General features: G+C 49.7%; 1 protein-coding gene across 4 annotated transcripts in view; it reads right to left on the minus strand.

Annotated features, from left to right (window-relative positions):
• The window catches only part of MYH14 (myosin heavy chain 14), a 74,936-nt gene that overhangs the window by 17,221 nt on the left and 39,427 nt on the right, over positions 1–18,288 (minus strand). For all 4 annotated transcript variants that reach the window (XM_074370976.1, XM_074370978.1, XM_074370975.1 and 1 more), the window contains 12 exons: positions 17,787–17,895; positions 15,522–15,653; positions 14,484–14,690; positions 11,814–11,951; positions 10,511–10,634; positions 9,774–9,945; positions 7,300–7,512; positions 6,595–6,739; positions 5,756–5,962; positions 2,798–2,902; positions 2,554–2,706; positions 1,083–1,331 (listed from right to left, as the gene is read on the minus strand). In XM_074370976.1, the coding sequence (XP_074227077.1) occupies positions 1,083–1,331; positions 2,554–2,706; positions 2,798–2,902; positions 5,756–5,962; positions 6,595–6,739; positions 7,300–7,512; positions 9,774–9,945; positions 10,511–10,634; positions 11,814–11,951; positions 14,484–14,690; positions 15,522–15,653; positions 17,787–17,895 (1,954 nt within the window). The remainder of the gene's footprint in view (positions 1–1,082; positions 1,332–2,553; positions 2,707–2,797; positions 2,903–5,755; positions 5,963–6,594; positions 6,740–7,299; positions 7,513–9,773; positions 9,946–10,510; positions 10,635–11,813; positions 11,952–14,483; positions 14,691–15,521; positions 15,654–17,786; positions 17,896–18,288) is intronic.

The following is an 18,288-nucleotide window of genomic DNA, read 5'->3' on the forward strand; positions in this document are numbered from 1 at the left end:
GCTATATCCTATTAGAAAGACAACCATTTTATTTATAACAATTAAAAACTAGACACAACTTAAATGTTCATCGACAGGGTAATGTTTTTCAAAATGTGGTTTATCTCAAAAGGAATAATACTCGGCAGGAACAAAAAAAAGGGAATAAGTGATTGATGCACGTAAACATATGGATGAATCTCAAAGTAATTATTCTCAAGAAGCCAGATGAAAATGAGATTTATAGAAAAATAAACTATATAAAATTCTAGGGGATACCAAAAATTAATTAAAAACAAAACCCCACCGTTGAATATCATAGTCAAACTGCTAACAACCAAAGATAAAGAGAAAAAACTGAAACCAGCTAGAAAAACACAACACATCGCCTACAGGGAAATAATGATTTGAACAACCACTAACTTTTCATCTGAAACAATGGAGGCCACAGATGATGGGATGATCTCTTCCAAGTGCAAAAAGGATAAAACTGCATACCTAGAATTCAACAGCCAGTGAAAACACCTTGCGAAAATAAAGGCAAAAGAATGACTCTCCCATTTTCTGGAGGAAGAAAACAAGGCACAGAGAGGTCGGGCCACTTGCACAAGCGACACAGCCAGCAAGGGCCCAAGCTGGGATTTGAACCCAAGGGTTGCCTGATCTTAATGCTCTGGGGTTCTGTGAATTTTATCACATCCTCGGACTGCCAGGTGCTGAAGATTACCCCCATTTTCCAGATGGGCAAACTGAGGCTGAAACGGGCCAAGCAGCTTGCCTGAGGTCCACAGTGGGTCACCAGGAGAAGCGAGATGTATTATGTCACTTAATCTTTCCTAAGGACCCGCTGGTGCACCTTCAGGACACCCCTGGGAGTAAAAGTGGGCACTCCCAGTAATGATTTTGGGACAAGAGACATAAGCCAGGATGGATGGGTGTCTTATTTTACAGAGGGTCAGAGGGAAGAGGCATCTTGCCCTAAGGTCCTCCCAGGTTCGGAGTTGAGCTGGGATATCACGTGTTACTGATTCCTCCCTGCGACCACGGGGAGCGTGGATTACCATCCTGATTTCCAGGTTCGGGAGTAACCCGAGGTGCCTCACCTGGTCAAACTTGCGCTGCTTCTTCTCCAACGTGCTCACGAGCTGCCGCTGCTGCTCCAGGTCCATGGTGGCGTCATCCAGCTCTTGTTGCAGCCGGCGGCGGCCTCGCTCCAGCCGCTCTACCACCTCCGTCTTTTCTGCCAGGCGCTGGGTCAGGGCCTCAACTTCTCGGGCTGCCCGCCGCCGGGCCTCCTCCCCTGCCTCCAGTGCCCCTGCCTCCTCTTCCTGGCGCCTCCGCCACTCTGAGAGCTGGGAGGGGATGGGGAGGAGGGAGAGGGAAGATGGCACTCATGGCTGTGACCAAGGCGGAAGTTGGTAGGGCCCCCATTTCCCAGATGAGGAGACTGAGGCCTGAAGAGGGAAATACTCACTCCACTGGGTGCTTCTGCTTTGGAGTATGGATGAGGTTGTGAGTTCTATGAGCCCTAGCTCCTCCAGGGGATTAAAATTGTTCCCACTGGGACCGAGAAGATGAATCAGATCTGGGCTCAGTCCTGGGAAACCCTCAGCCTGATGAGGGAGACTGAGAACCACAGCCAGGGTGACAGAGACTAAGGTAGAAATATGAAAGCCATGGGAGTCCATGGGAGAGGTTCAAAATCTATTTAGAACTTTCAAGAGAGACTTCCTAGAAGAGGGGGCATTTGCAATGGATCTTAAAGTATGCATAGGAGTTTTCAAGTTAAAGAAGGATATTCTCAGACATGCATTCATCATTCATTCATTCAACAAGCATTTCTGAAGGCCCTCCGTACATCAGGTCCTATGTTGACCTACGCTGGGGACCCAGATGTAACTGTGATGGAGTCCCACTTTCAAGGAGCTCCCAGTCTGGTGGGGGGACTCATGGGCAAAGACAGTTCCAGCAAGGGTGACTGGAGTGCGGACAAAGGAGAAAGAAGGGTTGTGGGAGCTCAGAGGTGGGTGGTTAGGGTTTTTTCAGAACAGGAGAGGCTAATTCTAAGTTCTGAAGAAGGAAATGGGTTTTTCCAAGTGAAGTTGGGAAAGAGAGGTGAGAGATAAACACAGCTAAAGATGAGGGAAAAACCAGAGAATGCAGGGCCTCCAACACCCAGCTGAGATGCATGGGTTTTCTCCAAGGGAAGCTGGGGAGCCACGGGAGGGAAGGGCAGGGTCAGCTCTGGGGGTAGAAAGACCAGGTGAAGGATTGAGCTGGAAGGGGAGAGGCTAGAGGCAGGGAGGTTTGAAAGGAGGCTGAGATGAGGATTCAGGTGGCAGAGGATGAGGTTTGAGCAAGGCTGGGGCCGTGTGGATAGAGAATCGGGGACAGGAGGGACAGGGCTCTGCACAGACAGGCTCTGGGGCACAGGGAGAGACAGAGGTGAGTATGGCTTGCAGGGGTCTGGCCTATTATACACTGGGCCACAGGGCCACCCCGAGCCAGGGGACCCAGGAGAAGCAGGTTGGTAGACTAGGTGTCCTCTTGAGACCCCCTTCCAGGACTGTTCACCTGGGCCTGGGCAGTCTGCAGCTCCCGGCCTGCACGCTCCCTGGCAGTTGCCTCCTCCTCCAGCTGCTCCCGCAGCCCTGCCGCCTCAGCCTCCAGGGCTCGTGCCCGGGAGCCCAGGGCCAGCTTCGCCCTGGTCTCCTCCTGCAGCAGCTCCTGGAGATGGATGGGAGAATGGATGTTAGGCGTGGGCAGAAGGATGGGGAAGCCTGGGGTGCGGAGGGGTGGGCAGGTGGTGAGGGGTCACCTGGGCATCGTGTAGCTGGACCTCCATGCTGGTCAGCTCCTTGCTCAGCCTGATGGCTCTGGACTCGGCCTCGCTCAGTGCCCCGGACACATTCTCGAGTTCAGCCTGTGGGGGAGGGACACCTTCTAACGATGGCTTACAGCCAGCTGCCCCATCTGCTCCCCCACCTCAAATCCCCACCATGCACTGCTGGTGGGAACGTGAAATGATGCAGCTGCGGAAGACAGTCTAGCAGCTCCTTAAAGTGGTGAAAGGTAGAGTCTCTGAACAGCCCAGCAATTCCACTCCGAGGTGCGTACCCAAGAGAAATGAAAACGGATGTCTATGCAAAAACGCAGACAGGGGTGTTCACAGGAGCACTGTTCACAGTAGCTGAAAGGCGGAAACAACCCAGATGTCCATTCCCAGATGATGGCTAAACAAAATGTGGTCTCATTAGGAATATCATTTGGGAATGAAAAATAGCAAAAGACTGATAGATGTTACAATGCCGATGAATCTTGAAAACGTTCTGCTGAGTGAAAGAAGCCAGACACCAAAGGGCAAGTATGGTCTGACTCCATATATATGAAATGTCCAGAATAGAAACTCTAAAGAGACAGAAAATAGATCAGTGATTGCTGGGGCAGCCTTGGTATTATTGGGGAATGGGAGCTAAGGAATACCGGGTTTCTTTTCGGGGTGATGAAAATGTCCTAAAATTAGGTTATGGTGGTGACTGTATAACTCTGTGAATATATTAAAAATCACTGAATTGTAAATTTTAAATGGGTGAATTCTATGGTATGTGTTATATTTCAATCCAGCTATTCCCACCGCACCCAAATCATCACCATGATGATACTGGGTACAGCTCCTGGCCTCGGGTTCCTTTGCTGTAGGAGTCAGGAAGTGGTTCCCCACCTTCCACTCCGTGGACTATTGCCTTCACCAGAGGAGGACCTCTTCTGCTTTGTCCCCTGCTGGGACCTCACGGCCCATGAAGGGGCCTGACACACAGTAGGTGCTCAGTGAATGTTTCTTGGATGACTGTCTCCAGCCCGCATGTGTTAACCTGCAACTCCTTCTCTCCCTTTTCAAGGTTCACTAAACAAGCCAGATTGGGTTCAAATTCTGGCTGGTAAGAAAACTGGTCTGGAAACTTGGAAATAACACGAGGCAATGACCAAGCGTCCTTTTGATGGGACAAGACTGTCTAACAGGCCCACCTCAGGCTCACCTCAGGCTCACCTCACTATCCAAGGGAAGCAAACTCTCGTTGAGCTACCCTGTGAAGTTATGCGAAGAAGACGGCTGAGTTGCAAATGATTTCTGCCCAGCAGAGAAGATCAAGTTCTGCTTTGTGCCTGGTATATATCTTGTGCTCCATAAATAGGTACACCTGTCAGTTTCTGAGAGCTTGCTGTGAGTCCAGGAACTACGCTAAATGCTTTACAAGTACAGGCTAACTGAATCCACACACCAAGTCTATGTGGTAGATACCATTATTAGTCTCAGTTTACACAAAGGGAAGCTGGGGCACAGAGAGGTTAGGCAATTTGCCTAAGGTCACATAGCTCTGCAGGGTGAAACTGAGATTTAAGCCCAGGCAGAATGGCTCTAGAGCTGTATTCTTCAACAGGGTAGCCACTAGCCTCAGGTGGCTATTTAAATTTAGAGTAATTAAAATAAAATAAAATAAAAATCCAGTTCCGTTGTACTCGCCACATGCTGTGTGCCCGATAGCCAGGTGGATAGTGCAATTATAGGACATTCCCAACATGGAATAAAGTTCTTCTGAATAGTGCAGCCTAGAACTCCTGCTATCAGCCACCAAACTCTACTCTTGATGTCACTTTTATTTATGTAATATATAAAGTGCTTAGTACAGGGACCACTACGTAGCATGATTCCACTGGGGCAGACCCTAACTGTCCCTCCAAATCCATTCTCCTGATCCCATGACAGGCTGTTAAGTAAGCGCATGGCTGCCAGCTAGAAACTACATTTCCAAGCCTCCTTTGCAATTGGCTGTGATCATGTGATGATGATATGGACAATGGAATGCAAGCCAAGTGATGTATGCAAAGTTTGTCTCTTCCTCTCTTTGCTCCTTCCTGAGCTGGAGCACATATGTCCCCACCATCCAGATTTTACTCTGAAGGTGAGGTCAACATCCTCAGGGATGATGGAGTGATCTCATGGAGCACAATGTCTTGCCAGCCTCGACTGCTTACTCTGAGCCTATTTCTTGAGAGGGAAAGGCGCATGTCTTTTATTCAAGCTGATGAATTCTGGGGTCTCTTTGTTATAGCAGCTTAACTTTTACCCTAACTAATACACTATTTTAATCTGGAAGTTAAAATCTATAATGGTCTTCTTCCCTGGTAGGGTTGGGGAATAAAAAGCCATTCTTTCCTTCATTCTTTCTGCTTGTTTGTATTCTCAATAATAAACAGGGATTGGTCAGTTAAAAAAAAACATAAAAAAATTACAATGAAAAACCCACATGTCTTTAAAAGTCACAGTGTGATACTGTCCTCACACAGTTCCAAGTATTCACACTGGGTTTTTCTAATCAGACTGTAGATTATTTAAGGCCAGAAGATAAGAAGGTAGAAGGTGGACACTGTGGAAGAGTTAAGAGCTACAGGGTCAGTCATGCCTGGATTCATTGGAGCTTTGGCTCTGAGGGACCTTAGACAATCAACTTCACCTCCCTGGGCCTCAGTTTCCTTGTGTGTAAAATGGGAACAATATTAGCACTTCCCTCAAAGGAGCATCAGGAGGCTTTAGTAACACAGGATGTTTGGTGTATAATAACCATTCATCAAATACTAGCTATTTATGTGTGATTATGTTAGAAAAGTTGGAAGGGGCAATAGGGTTGATGTGGATCAAACAGAAGCCCAGAGAGGGTAGGCATCTCACCCAAAGTCACACAGCAGAGACCACCCCTGACCTGGCTATCCCACTCACCTGGGCTCGCTGCAGCTTCTCAGCAGCCTCTGCTCGTGCCCGCTCCCCGTCACCAGCCCGGCCCTGCACCTCCTGCAGCTGTGACTCCAGGCGGCGTCTCCTCTGCTCACCCTCTTGACGCGCAGTCTGCACATTGCTTAGCTCCGTCCGCAGCTCGGACACTTCGGCCTCCAGAGCCAAGCGGGTCTTCTCCCATGCGCTTTTGCCCTTGTTGAGGAGAGAGACAGCATCTATTTATGACTCTCTTTCTTATCAGGTCAGGCAAGTGCATGCCCCAGAACCTTTGCACTATCTATCCCCTCTAAAACTTCTCACTGTTCCTTAAAGACCCAGGCACACTCCTGCCTCAGGATCTTTGCACTGGCTATTCTCTCTGCCCAGAATATGTTTCCCCATGATGCTGGGATGGCTCACCCATCACCTCCCTCAGTTTTTCACTCAGAGGCCACTGTTCACAGAATCTCTCCATGGCCTCTCTATTTAAAATCACAACACACCCTCCCCCACCAGCATTTTCCCAGCACTTATGACCCCAGTACACATTATGAATGTGTTTAGATTGTTTACTCTCTGCCTCATCTGCTAAAATGTGAGCTCCATGAGGGAAGGGGGTATTGGTTGTTTGGTTCACAGCTGGGTCCCCAGTACCATCCCAGGGACAGAGTATGTATTCAATGAATGCTTGCTGAATGAAAGATGGGACAGGACCATAAATATATGAGGAGAGAACCCCAGAGAGATGGGCTGGTCTGGAAATAGCCAGAGGTCCTCTTCCAACCCAGAATCTTGCTTCCCCTCTGCATGGCTCCCCAGAACCCCCTGCCCCCACCCCCACTCACCCTCCGGGCTTGTTCCAGCTGCTCCGCCAGCTCTCCCAGTGCCTGGCCGTGGCGCTGCCGCAGCTCCTGTACCGCCACCTCATGAATGCGTGTCTCCTCCTCTAGTGCCTTCTTCAACTCCGTCACCTCTTGTTCCCTCTTGGAACTTTTATAGGGGAAGGGGGACAGGGAACAAAATTTCAGACTAGAAGAAGTCTGGGACTTTGGGGGAGCCCCCAACTGCTGGTTGTGCCCCCTTTTATTCTTTCCCTCCAAGGATGGGGACCTCACTCTACATTCCCCTAGGGGTCTGGGTGGTGATGTTGCAGGAGGAGTGTAGCTTTAAGGGTGAGCTCCTATTCATCTTTCAAAGCCCTATGCAAAAGGCCCCTTCTCAAGGAAGCTTTCTTGGACTCCCACCCATAGATATGGTCCAGAGGCCTTCTCTTATCATCCACGATGCCCTGTGCTACTCCATTAAAGCTCACTTTGTTCTGAACTGGGTCTTGTCTTTGGCTGAAACTTCCTACCCCCAGCCTGGAGTTCCTGAGGGCAATGCCTGAGTCTGACTCAACTCTGTCCCTGACTTGGGGACAGTGCCCACTAAACAGTTGTTGAATGACTAAACATTCATGCAGATGGAGAGCTTGGATCCAAATCCTTCTCTCCCCCAACCCAGCCCTGCATGTGCCCGCCCCGCACCAGCAGCAGGCAGCCCAGCCTCACCGGAGCTCCTGCTGTGCGTTGGTGGAGTCCAGAGTGTCCTCCAGCTCGCCCCGCAGTGCCTCGAGTTCCTCACCCAGGTCCCGGCGCTGCTTCTCCGCCTTGGCCCTGGCTGCTCGCTCAGCCTCCAGGTCCTCCTGGGCCTCAGTCAGCCCTGCCTGCGCCTCCCGCAGGGATTTGAGCAGCTGGGTACGGGCCCCACCCTCCTCCTCCGCCCTAGTGGGTGGACAAGGACCAGAAGGTTGGTACAGGGGCAGGCAGGGCTCAGGAATGATTTCTGGGGCTGATGAGGTCAGACGTGGACTTTAGGGGTGGCCCATCCCTGGTTCAAATCCCAGCTCTGGGGAAGGGGGAGGGATAAATTAGGAGTTTGAGATTTGCAGATACACATTACTATATGTAAATATATAGATAAAAAATAAGGTCCTACTGTATAGCACAGGGAACTATATTCAATAGCTTATACCTATGATGATAAAGAATATGAAAAAGAATATGTATGTATAACTGAATTACTATGCTGTACTCCAGAAACCAACACAACATTGTAAATCAACTATACTTCAATTCAAAAAAAAAAGGAAAAAAAAAATTCCAGCTCTATCCTTGGGCATGCGCCTCCAGTACTTAGAGGCTCAGCTTTCTTAGCTGTAAAACGGGAACTGACACCACCAGTAATCACAGGGACACTTACTAAGTTCCTGCCACTCAGGAGCCCTTTATTTTATCATCTCACATAAAGTTTATGTCCAGCAAGGAAACTGAGGCACAGAGCAGGAAAGTACTTGCCCTGGTTACATGGCCAGTGAGTGGCAGAGCCAACCCCAGGATCCCTCCTCATAACCCCTATGGGAACTGCCTCTTTCAAAGAGAATCTGAATGGAGGGGCAGTGTGGACTGTGGGTTGAACAGCTCAGGGAGATGTGCCGATCACGGTTTGTATCCCCTCCTGGGCCACCTGCCCTGGCAAATGACACCTTCTCTGAACTACAGGCTCTTGGTCTGTGGGAGGGCAGTCCCACCCTACTTCACAAGGCTGCCATGAGGAAGGCAATGAGAATAAGAGCCCGAAAGGCTGTGTGTTACATGATTCCACTTCTGTGAAATAGTAAGAATCGGCAAATCCTACATGGATGGAAAGCAGTTTGGTGGCTGCCAGGAGCTGAGGGGAGGAGGGAATCGGGTAGTGATTGCTTAATAGGATTTTTTTTTTTTTTTGGAGGTGATGAAAATGTTCTGGATAGAGGTAGTGGTTGCACAACATCGTGAGTGTACCGAACGCCACTGAATTGTACACTTAATTAAAAAAATTTTTTTAATTAACTGAGCTCTACCCACTTCCCTAAATTGTACTTTAAAATGGTGTCTTTTATGTGTATATGACCTGAATAGAAAAGAGAAGGGGGAAAAAAATAGCAAAAATAAAAAGTAGGGGGGAAGGTATAACTCAGTGGTAGAGCGAATGTTTAGCATGTACAAGGTCCTGGGTTCAATCCCCAGCACCTCCATTAAAAAAAAAAGGTAGGAACAGACATGCAGCATCTATGGAGGGCTTAGGGTGTGCCAAGCATGTTATAAGCACTTTCTTATTTAATCCCCACACTAACCCCAGTAGTGGCTTCTATAATCACCCCCATTTTACAGATGGAGAAACTGAGGCTAGAGAGGTGCTGTCACTTGGGTGAGGTCACATGGCCCAAAAGGGGATGAGTTGGGATTGGAACTCAGAAATCAGGCTCCAGGGTGCGTGTTGTTAACCACCCTCTGCGAGCCCCGTGTCCCATCGATTCCAAGATGCATGTTTTCCCTACATTTTAACATCTCTGAAATCGAGCTGCACCCGTACACAAGGGCGCCTCGGACCGCGTGAGTCACAGTGGGTAAAAAGCATTTGAAACACTGAGTGCTTTATCTGGCACACTCAATAATTGTGAATGACTAGTTATAAGGATTATGATTCCTGATAAACAGAAAAGTCCTACTGTAGAGCACAGGCAACTATACTCAAAATCTTGTAATGGCCTATAATGAAAAAGAATATGAAAAGGGGAAAAATATATATAACTGAATATACATATATATAACTATGGAGTACACCTGAAATTAACACAGAATTATAAATCGACTGTACTTCAATTAAAAAAAAATTATGATTCAGAAGACAGTCAGACCACTTATCAAGTCACAGTGGCTTCTGGGTGGTTGGGTTTTGAGAGGCTGAGCAGGAGGAGAAGAAATAGCACTTTCTAGCCCCCAGGATGCACTCAGAACCGTGCAAGTTACTAGACACCTAGGGCCTGGTTTCGGTTCGGCTTTCTGGTAATCAGGTAGGTTTGGAACTCTGTCCATATTACAGAAGGGGACACCGAGGCTCAAAGTAGGGTGGCGTGTGCATGGCTTGGGAGCAGCTGGGCCAGGCTCTGTACCCAGGAGGGTCTCGCTGGGGCGCCCCCCACGCTGGCAGCCCGCCCCCGCACCTGGCCAAGGCGGCCTGCAGCTCCTCCTCCTTGCGGCCCAGCTGGACCCGCAGCTCCTCCACCCGCTGCTGCTGCTCCGCCATCTGCTCCTGCAGCTCTGAGCCCTCCACGTCCAGCCGCCGCTTCAGCTTCTCTAACTCCTGGCGGCCCTTCTCCTCCTTCCGGAGGCGGTCTGGAGGCGGGAGCGGGGGCCAGTGAGCAAGGGAGCCGACCCACTCGCCCTGGCACTTGGGGGCTAAATGCTGAGCTGTGCATCTTTCCACCCCGCCTCCTCTTTCCCGCTTCCCCTTCCCTGGGCCCACCCACTGTCCCCAAGACCCGGTGCCAGACCCCATTTGCTGTCCTCCCCGCCACCCGGTGACAGCCCCTGCTCCAGCTCTCTGGCTCTCTCTGCCCTGCCTTGTCCTCCCTGCCTCCCCAGCCTCTTCCTGGGTTCTCTCCCTTCTGTTTCTGCGTCTGAATCAATAGCAAGGGACAATGAGACTTAAAAAACAAACAAACAAACACGAAAGTTAGTGGGACCATCAGATAGAGTGACCCAAGACATGATGAGATAGTAAAAGAATTGGACCTGGGGACACAGAAATAACCAGAGCCGAGAGGACACCTGTCCCGCGCCAGCTTTCCTGCCCCATTTAGCAGATATGACCACTGAGTCCCCACAGCGCCTGAAGTCCCCCTCAACCCCGCTCCCCGCTGGAGCATGCGCAGCTCTCCACTGGGGGGCGGGCACTCACCCTCCATGTCCGCAATTGTGGCCTCGTATTTGAGCCGAAGCTTATTGAGGCTCTTGACTTTCTCCTCCTCCTCGGCCGCCTGGGATGAGAACTCAGCCAGACGCTCTTCCAACAACTTCCGCTCCTGAGGGTGGTGGTGGTGGTGTGGGGGGAGGTCAGGAGTGGGCCTGTGGCAGCTTCCACCTGACCCTCATCTTTGGCAGTGTCATTCCCATCTGCGTTCCCGCTCATCTCCACCCTTCCCCAACACTCCTGCTCCCACCCCGTTGCCTCCTTTCCCATGCTCTAGGGTCCACTGACCCAGCCCACCCCTATCTGTCCCCACCTGTTCACTGCAGTGGAGACTCCCACTATTTGAAGGACACCCCCATTCATTAACCCATCGCCAGACCATTGGACAGTGAGCCTGACTCGAATCATTTGCTATTATAAACAACACTGCAGCGAACATCCTCCATCTGCTGCATTTCTGCGTGAGTGCTGGGCCCTTGTTCCTACTTCAAAGAGGGTTCATGGACCAATGGTGCATAAGCACCAAAGGGGATCTTGTTAGAAATGGCACCTCTGGTTCTACCCCAGACCTGCCAAATCAGAATCTGCATATTAACAAGTTCTCCGTGTGACTCGTGTGCGTGCACAGGAGAGTTTGAGAAGCCCTGGCCTGGAGCAGTGCTATTCAACCTGTGAAAGGTTCTGGAAATCAGTGCAGTGGGTCGGCACTGCCTTCAAAGGAAAGAAAGGACAGAGTAGAAGAGCCACTGCATCAAAGGAATGCGCCTCAAAACTCTGGTGCCGCCATGAGCTCTCAACTCTCAGGCACTGTGGCCTGTGGGAAATCTGCCCTGACCACCTCTAGAACAGGTCAGGCCACCCCGCTCGGCAGTTTTTTGTTCTTTTCTGACAGTTTATAATTAGTTCACAACGTGTGATTATGTTTATTTCCTGGGGTGACTCATCCAGCATCCCCTTTCCTTCATGCCTGAGGGCAGAAATTGTTCTCTAGATGATTAAATGCCACATCCCCTGTGCCTAGCTCAGTCCTGGCTACAGCAGGTTAAAGATAGTGCCAGATCCTTCACTGTGTCCCAGACAGCGGCAGAGTCGCATTCCCCTCCCCTCGAATCTGGGTTGAGTCTGTTTTAAGCTCAGTGGTCTGCAAACCAGAGCCTGCAGGCCAAATCCAGCCCACTGCCTGAGTTTATAAATAAAGTTTTATTGGGACACAGCCACGCCCATTCAGTTGGGGACCATCTGCACCAGCGAGCCCACCTCCCCAGCCCTTGGGAGCTCTTGGGCCACTGACCTTGCTCAGCTTGGCGTTCTGATCTTCCAAGAGTAGCAGATCCTCCCCAAACTTCTTGAGCTTGGCCTCTGTCGTTACCTTCTCCAGTTGCAGCTTCTGCCGGGCTCCTTCCTCAGCCTCGAGGTGGGACTCCAGCTCCTGGAGTTGGGGGAGGGGGTAGGCAGGGGTGAGGACCCAAGGCCGGGGTGCGGGAGTGTGGTGGGAAGGATGGGGGTGGAGGGAATGGTTCACTGACACCAGCCCCCCAATCCTGGGGCTTGTGCCCCCAACCCTGGGGCTTGTGGCTTAGACGGGTCCACACTATGGGCGAGGCGGGAAAGGATCCACTCCCTACTGGTCCTCCTGTTTCATTCATTAGCTCAATAAGCATTTATTGACATGTTAGAGCTTTGACATGGTTATTAGATTTTAGGCATTAATGAATGGACTATTATGATGACAAATACGATTTGTGTTTTCTCTGAAGCAAAAGAAATATCAATCACAGAGACCAATTTTGTAAATTGTGAAATACTTGTAGTTTTGATTAGCTAAAAATGTTAGTCTGTATATTCGAATTTAAATTTTCTTAGGTTTAAAATGTTATTTTGAGAAATTCAGCTGTATAACTTTTTTTTTTTGGTGGGGGTAGGTAATTCGGTTTATTTATTCTTAGAGGAGGATTGAACCCAGAACCTCATGCCTGCTAAGCATGCGCTCTACTACTTGAGCTATACCCTACCCCCATCAGTTGTATAACTTTTAAGAAAAATAAAATAAATTAACAAGAACCACCCCCCCAAAAAAACCCCACAAAAACAAACCCAAGCATTTATTGAGTGCCTGGTTTGTGCCAGGCACTGTTCGAGGCACTGAGGAGAGACAGAAATCTTTGTCTTTGTGGAAATTACATTCTTGCATGCGTGTGAAGATAATAAACAATAAATAAACATGTCATAGAGACAGGCGCTGTCTGCTATGGCAGTGACTGGGCACATGTGGCATCTGCAGTGTGAGAATGGAAATTAAGATTCAGTATTTTGCAACAACACGGATGGACCTCAAGGGCATTATGTTAAGTGAAGTAAGTCAGAATCGAGAAGGACAGATCCATGGGAGCTCACTTATCAGTGGAATCCAAAAATCAAAAACAAAACAAGAAAAAACCAGCAGCTCAGAGATAACAGAGAACATACTGATGGTCGCCAGAGGTGAGCGTTGTACTGGGGGAGATGGGTGAAATGGGAGAAGGGGGTCAAAAGGGACAAACTTCCAGTTATAAAATAAGTCACAGCTGTGTAATGTACAGCATGGCGACTATAATTAATAATACTCTATTGTGTATTTGAAAATTGTTAACAGAGTAGATCTTAAAAGTCCTCAATACAAGAAAAATATTTTTTGAACTATGTAAGGTGATAGATATTAATTAGACTTACTATGGTGATCCCTTTGCAATATATACAAATATCAAATCATTATGTTGTACACTTGAAACTAATATATTATAATTATATAATACTATGTTATATATAATATATAAAATATATTACATGTTTTATATACTAAAAGTTACAATATAATGTTATATGTTAATTATACCTCAATTTTTTAAAATTCCATATTATATGTGGCTTTATATGGTAGAATTGGGAGGCCCTATAATGGCTTAACCACAAGTCCTCCTACCCATCCTGCTACCAAAGACAAGGTCCCCTAGCCAAATAACCCTCCATATCATGGGGACCAGACATGGTACCCACACATCTGTGTGTAGTGAACTTCAGTTACCTGCTGGTCCTGCTGGTTATTTAAACAAACCAATCACATCTTCTTGCAGGAACCAGGGGTCACCTTACCCTCCCACAGCTGCGGCTTGTTCACTCCATTCCTGAGTGCAACTCCAGTGTGAGTCTGTGGCATGGTGTCTGCCTCCTTCAGGCTGTGGGGATGTATAACTAGTAACCTGCTGTCTATTGCATCTGTCCAGGATCAGGTGGGGTGTGTTAGGCCATCTTCATAACCCTAGGGCAGGATTCCTCCCCAGTGGGGTCAAGAGGAGGTGACTAAAACACTACTGAGTTCTTAAAATGTAACCAGTATGACTTAGGACCTGAATTCTCAATTTAATTGAATTTCTTTCCAATTTAAAACCAGTCACTCAATCACTGGGAAAATTGTACGTATGTTTGGAACAACTTGGGGGCCTTCATCTACTCTTTTCCACTGAAGATGTTCTGAAATACAAATGCAGATAAAGTACTGCCAATGAAAATTTAGCATCTGAATTGAGATGTACCTTAAGTGGAAAATACAAACTGGATTTTGAAGGGGAACCACGGGAGGGCAGCTTGCCTTTGAATGCAGTAGCACTGAGGCAAAGGGAGTCAGGAAAGGGAGAGAGGCACAATACTGAGGCTATCACTTGAGCACCTGGATCCAGCCATGCCTGAAGCTTATCCATTCTGGAGTCTCCCATTATTTGAAGCAAAGGAAAAAAAAGTATTCTTTTTGTTTAAGCCATTTTGAGCTGAGTTGGTTTTTTTTTTTTTTTCTTTCTTTCTTTCTCTCTTTCTTTCTTTCTTTCAATTCATGGCCAAAAGAGACAGCGTCTGCTGAAGCAAAGGTTGGGGTGGGGTGGAGTAGACAGTAGGGGGAAGTGCCTCAGGAAACCCGGGGCAGGGCCCAGACCTGTATATGTTGCTGCAGCCTCTTCTTCTCTGTTTGCAGCTGGCGGCTGCACTCCTCCTCCTCGCCCACACGGGCCTCCAGCTCCGACACCACCAGTTCGAGCTCCTGCTTTCGGGCTGCCAGCCGCACCCGGGTCTCCTCGGCCTCAGAGCACAATTCTGCCTCCGCTCGCAGTTGCTCTGCCAGGCGGGCACGCTCCTCTTCCAGCTGGGGACGAGATAGGAAGGCAGTGGTCATCAGGCGGTGCCCAGGATGGCCCTCAGTGGATCCCCAGGTCCCTCCTGCCCCCTGATTTACTTTGCCATTTGAGGCCTGGGTGGGGGGGAGGGGGGAAGGGTGGAAGACAATCCCCCAACCTGCTCACCATCTCAAGATGACCCTGTAACCCCCTAGTCACAGAGTCAGACCCCTGGGTGCCTCCCTCTCCCTCACCTCCCTACAGCCCATCGTCCCCACTCCACCCATCCTGCCCCGACGCTCTCTGTCCCTATAACCCTAACGGGCTTGGGCCTCATCTCTCCCAACAGACTCTCTTCCCAGCCTCCCAGCCTCGTCGCTTCATCTCCAGTCCATCTTTCAAATAGCCCCAGAGAGGACTTTCTATCATCTTACATTCTGTTTTCTACTTCTACGCTCAGAAATTTAACCATAGTAAATAATTCCGAAAAGGCAAACAGGAAAACACTCAAGAAGGGGTTTGCTTCAGCACTATTTTAAGATGCCAGAAACACTGGCAACAGTGAAAAGTCCACCGCCTGTATACGGTAGCCCTGCCACCCAGCCGGGCCCTCCCCGGCCCCGATGGCGGTCCAGCCCCCAGAGCATCTTCGCTCGGAGGCCACCAGCCCAACCCCGACCCAGTACCCTGGCTACATCCCCATGACCCTGCTCCCTGCACCTCACTGCTCAACCACACCAGTTTCCACCTCTGTTCTGGCTCCAGTAAACCTTGGCGCTCCGCCCCCAATCTACCCCGACCCCGCCACCGCTGGACGCCCCGCCCACACCCTGCCCTCATCCAGTGGCCCCGCCCCTTACCTGTGCCACCCGGCCCTGGAGCTCTCCCACCTCGCGGGCACTCTGCTGCTGCAGCTCCTGCACTTTCTGCAGCTCCTGAGCCCGCGCCTGCAGCACCTCATCCTGCCGCGTTACCTGCAGCAGCGGCTTCACCTAGGGGGACAGGCGGGGTGGTGGACCAGCTGGCTCCCACCGTGCCAGGCTTCTGGGCTCAGAAGCTAAGAGCTCCCGCTCTGAGTACAGCCCCATTCTCGGGTTCCCATGCCAGCTCGTCCACTACTGGCTGGGTGAACTCGGACAAGCTCATTAGTGTCCTCATCTATAAAATGAAGACGATAACAGCCCCTACTTCGCAGGGTTTTCGAAATGAGTGAAGAAGTTAACACTTGCAAAGACCCCAGAACAGCCTGGGTACAAGACAAGCGACACTAAATGTGTTCCTTTTTTTGCAACGCAATCCTTTTGTAAAGAGAGAGGCAGGGCTGCCGCTATTCCCTAGCGCAGCGTTCCCCAAAGTTTTTAACCCAAGTTCCAGAGTGAGAGATGCACTTTGTACTGTGTGATTCAGGCTGGAGTGACAGGTGGCATTCGCCCAGAAATAACCAAAACGAAAGTTTCACAAAACTGCCCTCCCCCTTGCTAAGTGCGCTACACTCCGACCGTGTCTGTTCTGTTGCTTTCTGTTGGGTTCTGCTCAGCTCTAATTCTCTTCTCCTCTATTTGATTCTTTTTCTATTCGATTATCTCTTTTTGGTACAAATTCATAGCATTGATCACAGCTGTAACTTTCTAATAGTTTGTGGGATTTATTCTGGGATGCCTGGTAAGCCACACCCCCTGCCCCCAGACTCTGCTACGGTAGGGGCAGTTTTTCTTAAAGGGCCAGCTAGGAAATATTTGAGGCTTTGCGACTAGTCTGTCTCTGTTTTAACTACTCCACTCAGCTGCTGGAATGTGAAAACAGCCACAGACAATATAATAACAAATGGGCATTTACAAAAATACTTGTCTGGCCCATGGGCTGCAGTTTACCAACCCCAGCCCTAGACTGTGGGCTCCATGGGGCAGGGCATGGTCTGTTTTTATTTACCATTTTATCACTGGCCCCTCAAAAGTTACTGGCACAGAGAAGGCACTCAGTTAACACAGGCTAAGGGCCTGGAGACTGACAGCTCAGACATCGTATTCAGAATTACACTGAACAGCTGTGTTTTTGCCTCCAAATCTCCATCTTCCTTCCTCCTTTCTGATTTCCCATGGGGGAAACACCTGCCTCCAAGCTCACACACTTGGCTGTGCCATTCTGGTTTGGGCAGGAGTGTGACACCAGCCTGGATCATCTAATGTGTCGGGACTGGTTCTGGGATGGTCATATGACTCTGGCTGGAGCTCAGAGATGAGAAAAGACCCACACTGGCCTAGCTGGTGGCCCCCCAAGGGGGAAAAGTCTGCAGGGATCATCACCGTGAAAAATCAGATGGCAGGCCCAGAATGTCGAATGACTGACATCATTTTTTGGGCCCTTGCGCCAGAAACAGTTAACTCAGCAGGTCTGGGTTGTCCAAATCCTGCACATTTCAAAGAAAGGAATGGCCCTTGGCCAGCTCCTGGGAGATAATCTCTAAATCCTTGGAATATCCTGCCTGATAAGAGTGACTTTGTTTACCTTGACATCTGGGGTCAAGGGGCTGGAGTAACTAGGGTCAACCACGTGGACAGTCAGCCATGCCTATGTGACTGACCCTCACAGAAACCCTAGACACTAAGGCTTGGGTGAGCTTCCTTGGTTGGCAATATCCACATGTGTTTTCACACATCATTTCTGAAAGAATTAAGTGCTATCTGTATGATTCTCCTGGGAGTGGAGAATTGGAAGCTTGTGCTGGGTCTCTCCTGGACTCTGCCCTGTGCACCTTATACTGTTGATTTTAATCTCCATCCTTGCACTGTAATAACCCAAAGCCATGAGTGTAACCACTTTTTAAAGTTGTGGGGGTCCTTCCAGCGAATCATTGAATCCTAGGGGGTCGTGGGGACCCCCGATTCAACCCGAGATCCAGCTGCTTCTAAAGCTGTCCTGTATCTTTTCTCCATGTTGGTTTGAGTCAGATTTTTTGGTCACTTGTTTGTCACCTGTCAGGATTCTTGACAAAGGCTGGGCTGACTAGTCCCATTTTACAGATACAGAAAACTGAGGCCAGAACTGAGGAAGTCACTTGCCCAAGCAGACCTGCCCCTGAGGTCCTGTCTGCTCACCGCTTGGGCCACCTCTCCAGGTGCCCTCACCTTGATGAAGAGCCGCCACCACTGCCAGTGTCTCAGCTTGAGGTAAGCCGCACAGTTCCGCTGCATCACCCTCAGGGCGCTCTGCTGTTGCTGCCGCTTCTGGAAGGCCCTGGGTGGGGAGATGGGCAGGTGGGGGAGTGGAGGCTTGGCCCCTCCAGGCCCTGTCCCCTGAGCAAGGGAGCCAAGCTCTCTCCAGTTAGTCAACCATTATGAAATGCCTACTGGGTGTGAGCACTGTTCTATTATCTAGAGACCTTTTTGTGTGCAAGTCCATCAGTCCTGTCCTTGACTCTCTTGGCCCTGTCCCCTTCTCTCTGTCCCCACAGCCCCAGCTCCAGTTCAGACCTCACCTCCCACCACGTGGACCCTCACCCCAGCCTCCTCTGCAGCTTCCCAGCCTCCAGCCTGTCCCTGACATGTTTCCAGAGAGGTATTTCTACATCCACAGCTGACCTAATCCTCCCATGACTCCCCAGTGCCCCCGCACAAGGTCCCTGCCCTT

The sequence above is a fragment of the Camelus bactrianus genome, chromosome 9 (assembly GCF_048773025.1).
Source record: "Camelus bactrianus isolate YW-2024 breed Bactrian camel chromosome 9, ASM4877302v1, whole genome shotgun sequence".
NCBI lineage: Eukaryota > Metazoa > Chordata > Mammalia > Artiodactyla > Camelidae > Camelus > Camelus bactrianus.